General features: G+C 43.2%; 2 protein-coding genes across 2 annotated transcripts in view; both read left to right on the plus strand.

Moving 5' to 3' along the window:
- On the plus strand, nt 1–11,960 carry sucla2 (succinate-CoA ligase ADP-forming subunit beta). The gene is made up of 11 exons (XM_048234437.1): nt 1–131; nt 740–935; nt 4,072–4,171; nt 4,353–4,515; nt 6,044–6,172; nt 6,703–6,841; nt 7,054–7,215; nt 9,552–9,694; nt 9,991–10,111; nt 10,243–10,331; nt 10,500–11,960. The coding sequence occupies exons 1-11, from the start codon at nt 48–50 to the stop codon at nt 10,572–10,574; spliced, it is 1,401 nt and encodes a 466-aa protein (XP_048090394.1). The 5' UTR covers nt 1–47; the 3' UTR covers nt 10,575–11,960.
- Nucleotides 11,894–17,143, plus strand: part of htr2ab (5-hydroxytryptamine (serotonin) receptor 2A, genome duplicate b) — a 20,855-nt gene continuing 15,605 nt past the window's right edge. Inside the window, exon 1 of the mRNA XM_048234436.1 lies at nt 11,894–13,364. The gene's annotated coding sequence lies outside the window, so the exon portion shown is untranslated. The remainder of the gene's footprint in view (nt 13,365–17,143) is intronic.

Below are 17,143 nucleotides of genomic sequence, written 5' to 3' on the forward strand. Positions count from 1 at the left end.
CTATCAGAGATTTGTTTTTCTCCGCGGCTGCTAGTCGAGAGTGAAACATGGCGACGTCCCTGATTTGTGGCCGGTTGTCCGCTGGACTAAGGAATTCCGGGTCCAGGACAACTCTAAGCTCAGCAGCTAAGGTTAGTTGGTGTTATGGTGTAAATTAATGTCTGGCCATATTATGGATGTTCATAAGTTGTCGCCAATCGACCTCTTAGGTTCAATCGCCTCAGAAGCTAGAGCTAACGTTAGATAGCTCGCTAACGTTAACTAGCTAGGGTCACATTTGACATTAACTGACGTTAGCAGGATAGCTTTACTTGTCAACAACTAATGTTTCTGAGTTCCTTGGACACTTCGTGCCATACTGGCAAAATGTCGGTTACATATTCATGTCTGTCAAACAAATATAAGTGTTGTTTTCAGAATGATGTGAAACGCCAGTGATCTGTACAGCTGACGAATGAACACTGTCTATGGACCACTTTGACCTCCACGGGATGGTGCTCATAAATGGACGTGGTGTAGCTCTCAGTGGAATTTCAAAACAACTCTGTGCTAACACAACACTGTTGATAGGACTTCACCTGATTATTGCTATAAATAGTCCTTGGGCTAACGTCTTAGCCAGACTGACACGTTAGATAGGCCGCCTGTCTACAATCTTACCCGAGCTTGCATATTTGGCTAGTGCTGGCCTGCAAGTTAATAGCAGCAACGTTAGCAACTTATGTGTATCCCTCCTCAGGTCCTCGGTGGAGCCACAGGTCTGTTCGCTGGACATGGCTCCCAGCAGCCTCCCTTGGCTATGCAGCAGCAGCAGAGGCACCTGTCGCTGCATGAGTACCTGAGCATTGGGCTCCTGAAGGAGGCTGGCATAGCCGTGCCCGCTGGCATGGTGGCCAGCACACCTGACGAAGCCTACTCGGTTGCCAAGCAGATTGGTAAGACTACACACATAAAGCACAATAAGACCACACATTTGAAGTATGATGATTATATATAATTAAATGTTTCTAAATCACCTGCTGTAAGCTATATAAACAGCTAACTGAAGCGAAGCATGAACACGCTGGTGGGAACCCTGCAATTAATGTAAATGGAGCTGAGTAGAGGGTGAGGTTTATTAAGGGGCCACAATGTCTAACTACATTTCTGACTAATGCTTGTAGGTTGGAAATGTGTCAGTCATACTTGTACCAGGGTTAGTTTCTGTGAACAGTTGGTTTTCATAAGGATAAAATGGTTGTCAGTAGAGCTCTCAGATGTGATTACTGTATGCTGAGGTCCAGTCTGTAGGGGATATGCAGCTCTTTGTCATACTGTTGTAATCAGAATCTAATCTAAGTAAGATCATAAGGGTGTCAGCAGATTTCTGTATGTCTAAAATACCTCATATCAAAGTGAATATGAAATATCTTCTTTTGGTCTATGTCTAATTAAACTCTGGATTAACCTATATCCCAGTAACATCTAACTGCCATCTTTTTTCATTGATGACGATGGTGTTTAACCTAATTCTAGGGAATATGGAAGAGTGCAGAAGAGAAGGGAATGGCTTCAACGCCACATGAACCAGTACAGTTTGCACAAGACCAGTAGCATTGACTACTGACCAGTACGAGTACACCTCCTAAAAGCTTAGCTGAGCACTTACTCCGTGCTATGACTGCATGTCAGATTTCATTCATTTAAGATTTAATTCTTATTTACTCCAGTTAGTCCTGTTTTATTATTAAAGAAGAAGTACGGGTGAGATAAAGTGAGTGCAGTCTGTTGTCTAGCTATTTTTGCAGTGGCTGGTCACCAATGTGTCTATTCTATACATGCCGCTAAGTGATAAAAATAGCCTGTAAAAGTTCAAGACTGGCCTCTCACTCTGTGTCGCTAATGTGTGTCCACTGAGGCCAAAGCCTTCATGTTACAAGACTGAGCTAGGGGAGTGTTTATAGGGCGCAACAGTTGCGCCCACGGTCGATTCCGGAAGTAAGAACTCAATACAATTTCTCCATTGACAACTGGAGTATAAGCCATAAAATCGTAACCGTCCATGGTAGACTTAAAACCAGCTATGACATGGCTAAGCGATTGTATATGCTCATATAGACGTTCATGGGGAATCTACCTTGTTTTGAGAAAAAATAGTTTTGTTTGCAACTTCACATTAAATCACTACACTACCCAAAATCCTAATGTGTAAAAGCAGAGCCTTTGATTGGTAGAGATCACCGTTGCCATGGAAATGTTTATGCTTTAACTGTCGTCGTTACTAATGTTGCATGCTCCTTGCTGAACAAGATGGATGCCAGCAGTCAGAGCAATGTGTGACCTGTTTTTCTCACCTTGAAAGTTGAATTTACTAAATGGAAACGGTTGGTAGTTAGTCATCTTGTTGTCTTACATTCAAAAGTAAGCATGTTAAACTATCGTTATGTTGGAATGTATAATTCGCAATGGCTGATGGGATGAGTAGTTCCTTTATTCGGAAATTAAAATATGTGCACAGTCTTGTACCTTTGCCTTTTTTAATTTTTCTGTTCGTTTTTTGCACAACATGAAATGTTGTATGATTACGAGTCATGTCATAACTGGTCAGCCTAAGTCAGGGTCTTTATATATGGATTTTGCCAGACGCCAATTGGAGAAATGAATGGGAAACTTACTTCCGGAAATTAAGCTCTCTTGGAGGAGGGGCGGGGCAGTTGAGCTCCATAGAAGGCTCACCCCATTGGTTTGTTATTGTGTGCCTATATCTCTGAAGTGACTGTGTCTTCTCTCTGGTTCTGGAGTCTAAACATAGTCATGGCCTGGTTGCTGTTCTGCTTGTCACACTTTCAACAAAAGAGCTGCAACTGTGCCTGTCTGTGATCGATGTCGGCAGAGTAAACTTATTCCTATAGTTGTGTGTGTGTTTGTGTTGGTGAGTTTCACATCCATATTTCTCAGAATCAAGTCTAGTGTCCAGCCCTGAGGACGCTTCTTGCTGAGAAGTTTGTTCCTATGCTTTTTTTTCTGTCCTGGGTTTGATCGAGGTGAAAGGTGAACAGGTGGGGTGAGACACATGTACCTCCCTCAGCCGTCTTCACACGAGGGTGGGTGGGGCTTTGAAGGACATTCCAGAGGTCCCAGTATTGCTATTAATGAGGACTCAGAATTAGCCCCAGTTTAGTATGTTGTTGTACAAAAAGTGAGCTAACAACCTAAAACGTATGCAGGAACATTGCAGACTCCCATAATAGCACAGTTGGCACCGATAAAAGCTTGCTAGCACGTAACCGTTGTCTTGAGTTGATAAACAGTAATTGGCTATGTTGTGCTTTGAATCCTTTACTTACATTTTCATGTGCTGGTTTGTCTTGGAACACAGACCTACATAGCCTTATGGTGAATAACTTGGGGAGCAAGTGGGAGTTGCAAGTTTGTTTTATCAGCTTTTCACATGACCATATGAAATTAACTTAAAGAGAAGACTTTGCAAATACTGTATGTACTTCAAAGTTCCCCACAGTAACAAAGAAAAGTTTCCCTCAGCAACAAGGAAATGTGCTGTACACCGTTGCTTCAACATGGTAGTTAGGGGAACAAATCGTAGGAGATTATTTTTGCCAGCTGTTTGCATCGTAATATTTCTGATTTGTAGGTGATATGTCTAAGTAGGAAGCATACCAGTAACTTGAGAAGTGATAAAAGAAAGAAAGAAAGAAATTGAGAAGTGATACATTCTGGGAATGGCATTACTCAATTCTTTTTGTATATCCTCAAACATAGTTCCTCTAAGCACCGTTTTTTTTTTTTTTTTCTTCGTACTGACAGTACTGTGACCTCGAAATAGATTTGTGTGAAAAATTGCCGGAGTTCTCCTTTTAAGCATTCAAACAATTTGATCTTTTTTGGGACCCACACTTTTGTAACTTGTTACATGTGTTATGTCACATGTTTTGTTAGGTGAACTGTGTTGTTAAGTAAACTCAAAATTCTCCAGTTTTAAATCTAATCTTTATCTCTTTATTACCCTCTCACTATCTTTCTGCCCCCTTTTGTCTTTTGTCTCTCTGCCTCTCATTCTATCACCCCCCTCAGGCTCTAAGGACTTGGTGGTGAAGGCTCAGGTGCTGGCTGGGGGCAGAGGAAAAGGCTCATTTGAGGGCGGACTGAAGGGGGGAGTGAGGATTGTTTTCTCGTATGTTGTTTTTTTCTACTGTTATTGTTTGGTTGTTTTGCTGGATTATAGATTTGTGGTGTGTTTGTTAGTGGGTGTATTGCCATCTGGGTCTCATCTTCTCATCTCTCTCTCTCTCTCTCTCTCTCTCTCTCTCTCTCTCTCTCTCTCTCTCTCACTCTCTCTCTCTCACACCCCCAAGACCTGAGGAGGCTCGGGACATCTCCTCTCAGATGATTGGCAAGAAGCTCTTCACTAAACAGACGGGGGAGGCAGGTCGCATCTGCAACCAGGTGTTCATCTGTGAACGCCGCTACCCCCGCAGGGAGTACTACTTTGCCATCACCATGGAGAGGTCCTACCAGGTGAGGGGGGTTGGGGTCACGGCAACCATGTGGGGTGAATTCTGAGTTGGGTAGTGGCGGCAGATGTGTCCCCGTGTCTGTGAAGTGAACCATGTTTATGGTGTTAGAGGACGTGACTTAAAGTGACATGCATCAATAAACATTACATTAACGTTAGTGAATAGTTCACAGTAAAGTCAGACTGCAGACTAAATACAATTTTAGAGGTATTTATTTTCCTTTACAAATGACTCTAATGAAGCCCCAATGAAGTGAACATTTTTGTTATATACATTTGAAATGGAAAAAACCCATGCACAATCAATATTTCCAACGAAGATTACTGTTCCATCATAAAAAATAGACCATGATTATTTTATTAGGCGGTGATTACAGTTGAGTATGGCTGGCCCTGGCTATCCCACTGTTTCCATTAAGAATGATTATGCTGGACTTTGTCACAACTGTCTGCCTTTGTTGTCTAATTTAAAATAGACACAAACAGCGTAGGTGTTCTACCTCAATTTCTTCTCAACAGAGTTTGACGAAACAAATGTAACTCTGTTAGCTTGTTAACTTCAGGCCTGACTGAGACTGCTGCTTGTCAGGTGTGTCTCCGAAAGCAAAACCTCTATGTCAGTGTGAGTTTAAAGTTTGCTCTGTAGAGTGTGGTCATTGTGTAGCAGGGCAGTAGAAACCTCAGTCATCCTTTGTGGGTTGAGGTTAGGGTTTGAAGATCGATGAGAGGAGGGGTTTCATGAATGCACAGAGTAAGATCAGCAATGAAACAGAAGGCTGGGGTTCAGAAATCGATACCGGAGTGGAGTGGAGATCATATGAATGGTCGATGTAAGAATGGAATGCCTGCAGGATGAAGACCTAGGGGTTGAAATGCGTTGTCTGTGTTTTGTTGCCCATTCTCTAAATATATAAAATTGCAAATCATTGAAGACAGAGTGCCTTGGTTTCTTTCATCCTGGTGGTAGCCAGCCACTACCGAGATTTGGTGATTTGTATGGAATGCCTGCATATTGGTGGCACAGGCTGCCTTCAATATTTGTTCCTTTGGGCTTGCTGTAATATTTACCATTAGGCTGTCATTCATGGAAGCTGAGGCAACTGCTGATCAGAGCAGAGAGGTTTTGCATACATGTTGGTTAATAAAAAATACAAAAAAATCTTTGCTTAGGGATATGTGCACAGCATTACTTATTGCAGCTCACAGTGAACAGAGATTTATTTATTTGTTAGGTTATTTCTAGATAAGAATAAACTAAGGGCACATTAGTAAGCATGACATGACTAAATTCAGACTGAGACTACTACACTTATTCACCACTAGGTGGCAAAATGTGTTCACTAAGTTATTGCACTGCTCTCCAAAGCTTTTCCAGATTATGACTTAGAAATAATTGCTGTAAACGTGAGCTTTATATATATCCTGCCCTTATTACACTTCTCACATGCATATTACCAACCAACAACCTACTGGACTACTTTTTCAGAGATGTGATGTTTTTATTTACAATTTTTTGCTTTTTTTGTTCAGGGTCCCGTGCTGATCGGCAGTTCTCAGGGGGGCGTGAACATCGAGGATGTGGCGGCAGAGAACCCTGATGCCATCGTCAAAGAGCCCATCGACATCATCGAGGGCATAAAGAAGGAGCAGGCTGTCCGGGTAGGAGAGCTCTCTCTCTCCTTCTCCTCCTCTACCTCCTCCATCTATTCTCTCTCTTCCTGCTCTAGCACCTCCTCATTACTATTCTCATCCACCTCGTCTCGTCTGCCTCCTTTACCATATCCTCTTCCTCCTCCTCTTCTTTCTCTTCCTCCTCCATTCCTCCGCCACCTGCTGACATAACTGTCGCAAACACTCGGGGCTTAAGGTCCGATCTCTCTCTCTCTCTCTCTCTCTCTCTCTCTCTCTCTCTCTCTCTCTCTCTCTCTCTCTCTCTGGGTGTCTCTCCTGGATGGGGATCAGAGCTAATCTGGTACCACATTTGACTCTGCAGGGGAAAAATCTCATAGAAAATGAGGCGCTGTTGGTCCTAGATCGGGCTCTTTAGCATGGATGCATGCATATAAATTATGCAACATGCAGAGACACACATCAAATACCTTACAATTAATTTTTCTTTTTGTTTAGCTTCAAAAGGTGTGTTAAACCCCTCTCTCTCTCTCTCTCTGTGTACACATCACTTTCTGTAGTTGGCTCAGAAGATGGGCTTTCCAAAAGCTCTGATTGACGAGGCAGCAGAAAACATCATTAAACTGTACAACGTTTTTATTAAATACGATGCCTCCATGGTGGAGATCAATCCAATGGTGGAGGACGCCTCAGGCACGGGTAGGAATGACACATTTTCTTCTCAAACAGGATAACTACCATCACATTATTCCCCTATTTGTAATACTAATGCAGAAATCTGTATAATTGCTATCTTTTAATAACATTGTTTTCTTACACCACTCTCACTTTATTGATTATTTGTTGTCTCTCTTCTTCACAACTCCCTCTTTCCTCTCTCTCTAATTTCGTTTTTGTCTCTGACATGACAGTGATGTGCATGGATGCCAAGATCAACTTTGACTCAAACGCAGCATATCGACAGAAGAAGGTGTTCGACATGCAGGACTGGACTCAGGAGGACCCACGTGACCGACAGGCGGCTTTGGCCGACCTCAACTACATCGGCCTGGACGGCACCATTGGCTGCCTTGGTCAGTACAGTGCTCCCTGTTCACAGTCAGCAGTATTTTGTCTGTGGTGTAGATTATTTTCTAAAACTGTAAAACTGATAGTTTTAGACCGGTCCTTGATTGTGATGGCTGAATCGCGTTCGATGGTGTTGTAAAATGCAGCATAAACATACACCTTGACCGCATTTCGTTCTATATTACTGCGCTACCATAACTTGATACAAAAGAAGCTGCGTCTCGACTCGACGTTGCTTGGCAACCATTCAGATAGAGGAAATATATTTCTTGGCGGAAGAATGATTATCTATGAATAAATCATTACATTTTTCATTGCTGTGCCTTTACTTTATGAAACTTTGCCAGGTATCCGCTAGCGCTTTGCCGAGTATCCGCTAGCGTGTCGTGCCTAACATCGGCCCTTAACTGTTGTAAAATCAGTGTAACCTATGGCCTCTCGAGACTTACTGCTTAAATTTCCTGTTCCTGTAACATCGTTTGGAGACTAGCATTGTATAGTTGTATTTATAACACGGCTCTTCATAATGCTGAAGAATGCTCCATTCACTTGAATGGGCCTTCCCAACGTTCGGCGGTCTGCTATTTCTCGATAACAGACCATTGCTAAGTGTAACAGACCGCTGTCAAGGAAAATGGGTTTTGTGCTTCTAATTCACGTCTTTCATATCACTACGCAAGGACTGGAACTTCATTCAAAAGTGAAAGCAGATGGTTGATCAGTTGAAAGCTATGTTTGATTCAAGTTCAGCGTGTGCTGTTGCAAACTATTTGTTTCTCAGCAAAAGCCACGATGAAACGGTAACAAATAAGCTATAGCCTAGGCCAGTGGTTCTCAAACTTTTTCTTTTATTCCCCACTTTGATCAAGGGGGCATTCTCGAGCCCCACCTGTCCCTCATCGCTCTAAGAAAGTGGTAGGTCAAGCTTAAAATTGTCAAATTTATGGAAATATTTTTGAAATAAACTTTGCAGGGATGTGATGTAGGCCTACTGTTTAATACATGGGATCACAAGAGTGCCTCCCAATCAGACGTTTCAGCGATTTCGCTCAGAAATCTCAAAGGCATAATACTGTCGCTTAATCGAGGCGCCTTGTCCCATACTCAAGTTTTTTGGTGAATGCAGTAATCTTATTTGCTAGGTGAGGTAGGTGCTTGTCTTTGCCTTGTAACTGGACATTTAACTCAAATGTATCGCTAAGATATATCAAATATATCGCTAAGATAGGCCAGCTTCGTCAAGAAATGTTCATTAGTGAACATGCTTGCAGATTCAAACATGTGCTCTTCCTCCAAGAAGAGGTGACTCGAAGCTCAAACACGCGTGACCACACTTTACCTCGGAAAAACCACCTTGCCTCGCTGTGAAACAGTACAGTCTTTTAGTCAGCTACCATCTCTTCGCAAAGTGCGGAGAATAGACGCGCTTTTAAGGGCCGGGTTTTGATGAAATTCACCACTCTCACAACATCTCCTGTAGGTCGGGACTAACTAAGCTGCCTTGACACGAGCGCTTCCCTGTGAATAACACAGTGTGTTCATTGTGCATCGGGTGCTACCTGGGCCCAGGCTACAGATAAAAAAAAAAATAAAAACTCCTGTTTTTCATGTCAGTTCGCACCCCACCTGGCATGTCTCCGTGACCCAGTAGTGGGTCGCGACCCACAGTTTGAGAAACGCTGGCCTAGACTATGTAGGCTAAAGAGTCATATCGTTTATTGTTTCGTTTTGGCCGTGTAATAATCGGGATAATGTATAGAACGCCGGTCATCATCGGGAAATAGGTCCCTTCAAGGCGGAACAAGACCCCTCCGCTGCGTGTCTGGGTCCGGTTCGCCCTGTCGGGACCTATTTCCCGATAATGACCGCCATTCTATACATTATCCCTTACTTATACTCGGTTACCATCATGTTATTTGGAGGGTGGAAATACCAGACTGGTATGATTTATACAAATATTTTGGGAAATCAAAGAGGAAATATTATAGGCACCTCAGAAAAGTTCAGTATCATTTGTCATTGGGGGGCCTCAGAATGTCACTCTCAGGTGATGAGCTAGGCAACGTCCACCATACAACATTCCGGTCCAAGTGCCAATGGGAACCCGGGTCCAATTGCGACTCGCGGCCATTTCCCAATCCTAAATCATCTATCTCTTCCATTTGCGTCCTGTTACTCCTCACCCTAAGACTAGACTAAATGAGAACCCCTCAGTGACAGTGATATCATAGAGAAATTCAGTGCCCTTTATTTTCCCCTTATATCAAAAAATGACCTTGAGCTCTTATAGGTTAATTGGTAGTCTTTGGTGTTAAAGGGCTGTTTGTTGTCCTTCTACTAGTCAACGGAGCAGGTTTGGCCATGGCCACCATGGACATCATCAAGCTCCACGGTGGCACCCCTGCCAACTTCCTGGATGTGGGCGGAGGAGCCACAGCGCACCAGGTGACAGAAGCCTTCAAGCTCATCACCTCCGACAAAAAGGTACTGCTGTTTGTACGTGCGTGCGTGGGTTCTGTCCTTGGTTTGTTTGACAGACATAGCTGCTGGCCGTAGGGACTAGTGCTGTCTCTTTGTGTTCATCAAAGCACTTCCAAGTATTCTTAAATGGCCTTGTTGAAGTTGAAATGTTGTGTGGAAAACACACTCATGGCTGTGACAATAGGTTATTGATTGGTATCAAGTCCGTGTGTGTGTGTGTGTGTGTGTGGGGGTGTTTGTGCTGTGTCTGTATGATTTATCTCTTTGGCGTTTGTGTGTGTGTGTGTTTGTTTGAACAGGTCCAGGCCATCTTGGTGAACATCTTTGGAGGAATCATGAGGTGTGATGTCATTGCTCAGGGCATCATCATGGCTGTCACTGACCTGGACCTGAGGATCCCCATCGTGGTACGGTTACAAGGTAAGAGACGAGGGAAAAACACGACCTCCTGGGAGGGACGCCGCACCGTTTACACACCGGCACAACATCAGCTCATTCCGCTCACAAACATTTTTTCTCCGCCCTGTGTGTGTGTGTGATTCTTGAATCAGGTACGAGAGTGGATGATGCTAAAGCTCTGATTGCTGCCAGCCCTCTGAAGATCCTGGCCTGCGATGATCTGGATGAGGCCGCAAAGATGGTGAGTCTCGGCCCCGACTCAAGAGGAGAAATACAGTGTGAATGACCACAAGGTTGGATAAAACCGTAATGACCTTTCTTTTCTTTTCTTTTCTTTCTTTTTTCTTTCTTTCTTTCTTTCTCTCTCTCTCTTTCTCTCTCCACCTCTCTTTCATCCTGTCTTTTTCAGGTCGTTAAACTTTCTGAAATCGTATCGTTGGCCAAAGAGGCCCAGGTGGATGTCAAGTTCCAGCTGCCCATCTAAAGCCACACCCTCCTCCTACCCTGGACACACTCACTCACACACACACACACTCCCCTCGGTCCTTCCAAGCTCTCTGTTGATCCACACCCCTGACCTCTGCACAGTACCTGTCGCTATCATTTCGAGTCCAGCTAGTTAAATGTTAACCATCCCCTTCCCCTTCCCCTCCCTTACGCGCTTCAATGCTTCCAAAGATATCTTCATAGCCTACCCCTCATTGTAAGACTTGACCCTGTGGACTCCTTGTCTTTTCTCAATTCATCTTCCACCCCTCCCCCCAACTGATGGCATATTAGATCGGTTCATTTGTTACTCGTGTCGGATTTGGCGACGTCTTTTTGTTTTCTTCATTTATCGTTGTGTTTGTTTTTAAATTCTTTTTTTTTTTTTTTTTTTTTTTCGGTGAGAAGGAACTATTTATGTGGGAGTATTTATATTCATGACCAGGGCAGAGGGAAGAGGCCAAGCTGTTCTAAGCAATGTCAATGACACTGGTTCTGCTGCCTGTCACACGGTGTTTCATTAAAATCCTCCCCCCCCCCACCCCGGCTTGGCTTTCGCTTGAGAGTCTACGTCCCATTTGTTTGTCATAGAGTACTATTTAAAGACGCACAAACAAACCCCACCCCCGCTTCCCCCTTCCTCTCACCTTGCTCCTCTGAATCCTATGGATGTCTGATTTCATTTTATCGTGTTGCAGGATTTTATTAGTTTTGATTCTTCTGTATATTTGGGGGATTTGAACCTGCACCTATCAGAGCTGCTTGTTCTGAATAGTACATCCTCTATGGAGTCTTAAGTGTTATTTGTTTTGGGTACCAGGGTCGCAGTCGAGGAGCAGCGTTTATTGTGTTCACATGTAAGGGAGCACAACTGTGGCCCTGTGGCTGAAGTTACATGCAAAAATACAACATCCAATAAACCCTGAAACACCAGCCCAGTGAAGAGTGCCTTGGTTGGAGATGGGACTAGAGACGAGAGGGTATGTAGGGGTGGGGAAGGTTTAGAGGGGTGTTATTCAGGAGACGATGTCTCCTTCTATCTTCCTCTGGGACAGAAAGGCAAGCACACTTGGACTGTACGAGGCAGCTCTAGTGAACTGGGCTCTGACTTGTATGTGTACTGACATTGGAGGCTTGCAGACCAGGGGAAACGGGATCCACAATCACAGCCCCTATGCTGAATGGGAGCATCTTTTTTTTTCTTGTCTGGTGTTACTGGAAATAAACAAATCCTCTGACAGAATGATTGTTGAAGAAGAACCCCCTCAATTGACCTATATATATATATATATATATATATATATATATATATATATATATATATATATATAGCTTGCCCTGTCGATATTAAAATAAATCCAAGCATTATGTCTGTAAACAGATATATCTGTTTCCTTGCATTATGATTTTGAGTTTTTCTCTCCTAGTTCACTGGAGGAGTCTCCTTTAACAGCTGAGGTCAGCCATTTGTTTAGAATAAAGCCAAACCTAAACTTAGTTCAAAGAAGTTATAATAGCATTGTCAATATACACACACACACACACACACACACACGCACATACACGTACACACGTCTTGGAGAGACGTTAAGCACACACCCACAACAGTTATCATTCCAACTTAAACTTGGGTAGAACAACAGTCGTCTTTTCTCTGCAATATAATACGTGATAAATTTCAGGACAAGATCAAAATATTTAATGCACTTGCACCAAGCTTACTCGATTCATAATTTGTATTTATAAAGGTAGAACGCAATGTCCTCTGTAAGAATGCAATCCAGTCTGAATTTACCCTTCAGACCCTTCAGGCAGTCTCTTCTCTATTCCTGCCACCCTCTACGCCTCCATTTCACAAAGAGAACGTACATGAATGCAAACCACTCTGAATAATAAAAGTCGACAACAATGACTTCCTCACTGTGCTGCAAGTGTGTCATTTCACAAGAGCCGCTATCCTGATCTCAATTGTTGCCCTTTCTGCCTCAAAATAAAGAAAATTCCTCTCCTTGTGGAGGAAAATTACTATTCAGTTGGCCACCACACGCAGGTGCAGAAATTATAAGGAAAGTGTGGCTATAGAGAAAGGGCACGTCACATGGAGACTCAACAAAAGCCCTGTTTATGGTGCTCAAATGATGCTTTGTCACCAAGCAGCTTTGAAGTGATTTGTTTTTCGGAGGGAGGATGCCCTTTCCCACCCCATGGAAATTAGCCCTTTGGCTCAACTTGCTGCATTCCCTGACGCTTGATAAGGCGACACGCTTGGCAGGCATCTACCTGTTAGGATGTAAGAATTACAGGTGAATAGCAAACCGACCCACCTGTTTTGCCATGGGTGACCAACACTATTTACCTGTTTTATTCATGCGTGTCATATGTAGGTCCAGAGTGTGAATATTAGGGGTTTTAACCCTGAAGCAAGCTTTTAACCTGAATTTGTTATGGTTGTGAAAAAGGGAAAGGGCTTGTGGGTGTAGCCTATCCAGGCAAAAAATTAGTGGCATTTTAGAACATCCACTTGGTGACATTTACATTTGTAATCCAGAGACATTTCAGGATGGACCCACTTAGATGCCTGCCATGGAGCAGAACTATGAAGAGAGATCCAATTCACCACATTTAAAGTATAGAGTACCGTAATAATATCCTACTCCTGGAACAGGTTTACCTACCCTTCTTGTGTCAATGGCAATCTGTACCGAACATGTCTGTGTTTGTAGGAAAGAAAAACTTTGGAACAAGTCTTGGCATCAGGATATGAACCAGGTGAACAAATTCCACACCAGTAAGAATTTTATTTTTATTTGACTTCTTTTGAGAAATGGATATTGGTTTACCAGATCTATGATAAAACATAACTTGAATACCTTGTGAGGATAATGCAATCAGCTCAAGTATTAGTCCCACTCAACAGCAGTTTCATAACCTTTCAAGTTCACCACGATATCTTTTATTGTCTATATACCTATGTCCGCACACAAGTTAGCCTGCAGTCTATTTCAATCTAATCCAAGACCTTATATCATCCAAACCTTTTTGTGTGAGCTTCTCTAGTTAGTACAGGTGTGAGACAATCTGGTGAGAGAAGTGTTTAAATAGCATAGGAGTGATTCATCTATTTAACTCCTTAGCCTTTTTCGACATTCATTATCTGTAGGCTAGATATTCTGAGGGTTTCAGCGCCTTAGACTCTTGATAGCAAGCGAGGCCAAACCCTCTTTTGTGTGAAAGTATTTTGAGATCTCATTTAAATAGTGAGAGCATTAGACACCTGGGCCATACACAAGCTAGGGATCTGCAGGAATGCGTAAGCATATACTTAAAGTGTCAGCAGATGTGAATAAACTGAGTGGTAAGATAAAACATATGGAGTGCTTCTCTTGTGCTTGGTGAAGATATGAAATGCTTTGACTGTTTAGAGGTCTCCATTTTAGGTGTCTGAAAATATACGCAAAGACAGTCCGACAGGGTAGTCCATGTGAGATGGGAAGATTGTTTGTGAATGTATAGGCCTAGGCCTACTTTAATGATGTGTTTTTAGTCAGAAGTGTGAGCTCGTTTAACAGTCAGGAGGTGTGTGTGTGTGTCCGTGTCCAATGGTTTGTGAGTGTTTGTGTTTTATATCTGCCATTTTTAGTTAGGTAGTACGAAATCAGATTCTTCATAGTGTGAAGTTCACACACTATGCTGTTGCCATAGAAACTCTGGACTCCTCTCTTTGGTTACTGTCATTTTAACTTGATGAATTGATTGTTTTCGTGCTCTCTCTGTGGTGTCAACATTGTGTGATGCATTGCAAAGTTCAGTTCCAGCAGAACATTTTGTTCTTTATGAGCTCTCTGCCCTAAATCTAATTATTATCTTACAGTATTTATTGACAATTTTTTTTTACCCTTACAGACTGATAGTCTAATTAGTTTGATCTGTGCTCTCTGCGTGTAGCCATTAGACCATCTGACCCAGACCACTGTTGCATTGTTTACATTAACAGGACATGGTGCTGCGAGATCATTAGCTTGTTTGGTTGTACGTGTCCATATTTAAGAGGCGAAGACGAGGTTCTGCCTCAAACCCGATCACCCAGAGAGCACGGTAGCAACTGCAGTAAGCAGCAGCAGCACAGGAGCCCTTACTCGCACCATTACACAAATCTGAATTTCATAGCCAACCTCATGTGCCCATGGCCTCAAGGCAGCCTTTTTACAGATTTCACATATTATGTAACATCTCAGTTTTACAGAAGCCTGAAGTGCAACACGGGACATTGAGTAGTGTGCAAACAGGGCTGGTATCTTACACTGTATGTGCAAAATCTATTACTTTGGTGGAAATTTCCATCAGCCCTTATACTTTCAGCATGCATTTTAAGCTGTCACTAGTGTGATGTGTCACAGAGCAGAAGGAGGGGAAAAACACATCCCCATATTTAGTGTGAAGTTATGGTTGTCGACCATGAAATTCAGTTCTCTGAGGCGAGCTTCTAGAAGATTCTTTCTAACTGAGAACATGCAGTATTCCACCCACGTATCACTGCTGATTAATACACCATTTGTCTTATTTTTATTATTTATCCATGTGCTAGGCTGCTACTACTGTGCTAATTTCAACACAGTGACATATCACAGATAATTAACCTTTAGAGCTAATGCTTATTCCATGCGCTAATGTAAGCTAATTATTATTTCAGTATGTTGTGTGCGTGCCAAGGTGACAAATCACCTAACTGTGGTGAGACTGGCTTATATTTTGTATTACCAATGACTAAAAATGTTTCACATCAACTATGCCAAGCATTTTTCTTCATTAGATTGGTTCTTTTACAGATAAGACTTCTTGGCACTAGCTATGCCACACATCTTTGCTTTTATCATCAGCTTTACTGTCAGCTTCTGCCTACAGTCACTGTCAGAAACGAGGCAAGCTTGGCCAAAAAAAGACTAAAAGCTAAATGACTGATCTCACGTCAGCCTTTCAGGACCAGGACCCGAATGACTGATCTCACGTCAGCCTTTCAGCCTTTCAGGACAGGACACAGCATCATCCTCCACTTGAACTTCTCCAAATTCATTCAAGATCTGTCTCCGAGCTAGTTGGGGCCACTTAAGCCATCACTGCAGTATATGGCAGTCATGCTGGGACTTTCAGGTTAACTTGGGCAGAAAGCGAACCTGTTGCGTAATCATCAGGGTTATGCACTTCAGCAGTCTGACCACAACCCTGCCGGAGCGACCAGCGCATGAGAGCTTTGTTTCCAACAACAAACACACTGAAGCACTTAAAAATGTGGAAACTTTAAATGCAATGTCTGGCCATTAATTGTGTCTGTAGGACAAAGTCATGACAACGATCTTCAAGTGTTTATCTGGTATTTTTCCGGAAGATTGAGTGCTGCTGGGGACCCAGGCGCAGATGACCTCCTATTCTGTGCGCACACACTAATCCGAGAGATGCGGTCAAAGTTTCTTAGAGAGCCGTGGCGCTCAGAGAGCAGTAATGAGCACGAGCAGTGCCGATGTGCACAGTGAGTGATGAATCACCCGTTAATGACCTGTCCTCGGATGCTCATCAAAAGCCCGGCGGGGCAAGATGCGGCCAGCAACGAGAAGGCTGTTTGCCAGGCACGGGTTGCATAGCCTACCTCTGGGGAAAAGAAGCCCTAGGATGCGAAAACTGCCCAAGCTGCCCACTGCCAAGTTCTGTCCCCACATTAAAACCCCAGGAAGGGTTTGTTTAGCCGTGGATATTCATTTGAACAGAAGCACCAGCCAGTGTGTGTGTGTGAGTGAGAGTGAGAGGGGGTTGTGAGACTGCCTTTAGATTCCCCCTAATTTGTTTGATTCCACACTAGTGCTGCTATAGCCTCCATTCACCATCATTTTTGTGTGTGTCCCTCTAATCTAGACTCTTCCAGATTAGTTTGATTCCACAGTGTTTCTAGCTACCAGGCTGTGTGTGTGTGTGTGTGTGTGTGTGCCTTTACATTCCCCCAGATTAGTTTGATTCCACAGTGCTGCTGCAGGCACTGCAAGTCCCATCACCTTGGTGACTGTGACTGCGCCTACGTGGGCCTTGGTCCATTTGCACTTTGCCCCGCCGTCTCCTTATTCCACGGCCTTCAAGGATCCTTATGTGTGTTCTGATTCTGAAGTATGTCATTACTTGTTCCCATGGCATCAAGCTGTATGCGCAAAGAATGAGTCATTTTTCGATTCTGTGCAGCTGTGGTAAACTCCATAACAGTAACCACACCCCTCCTCACAGAAAGAGGGAAGAAGTTGTAGACAAATGAAACTGCTAATTAATTTCAGTGTGAATTGATTTTTGTTGGAACACAACACTGCTGTTTCAAGGTAATGCCAGATATGAATAATAGCCTTTCAGCTCCAGGGTGAATTATTGTTTATTTTTCCACAGAATGTTACTCTGTGTGTGTGTGTGTGTGATGAAGCCAAATGAATGCATGGGTTGGGTCCAGACACGGCCTGTTGTGGCGATATGAAACGCAGAGAGCCATCTCTTCAAAGCCAAACGTGCGCTCACCTAATCTCGTTAGAGCGCCGTAAT

Source organism: Alosa alosa, chromosome 23 (genome assembly GCF_017589495.1).
Source record: "Alosa alosa isolate M-15738 ecotype Scorff River chromosome 23, AALO_Geno_1.1, whole genome shotgun sequence".
Classification (NCBI taxonomy): Eukaryota; Metazoa; Chordata; class Actinopteri; order Clupeiformes; family Clupeidae; genus Alosa; species Alosa alosa.

Bases quoted from the DNA above. Each gene is read 5' to 3' on its own strand.
- sucla2 (XM_048234437.1), top strand. From the start codon at position 48: ATGGCGACGTCCCTGATTTGTGGCCGGTTGTCCGCTGGACTAAGGAAT. The intron at 132-739 runs GTTAGTTGGTGT...ATCCCTCCTCAG, and splicing joins CTCTAAGCTCAGCAGCTAAG to GTCCTCGGTGGAGCCACAGG. The intron at 10,332-10,499 runs GTGAGTCTCGGC...TGTCTTTTTCAG, and splicing joins TGGATGAGGCCGCAAAGATG to GTCGTTAAACTTTCTGAAAT.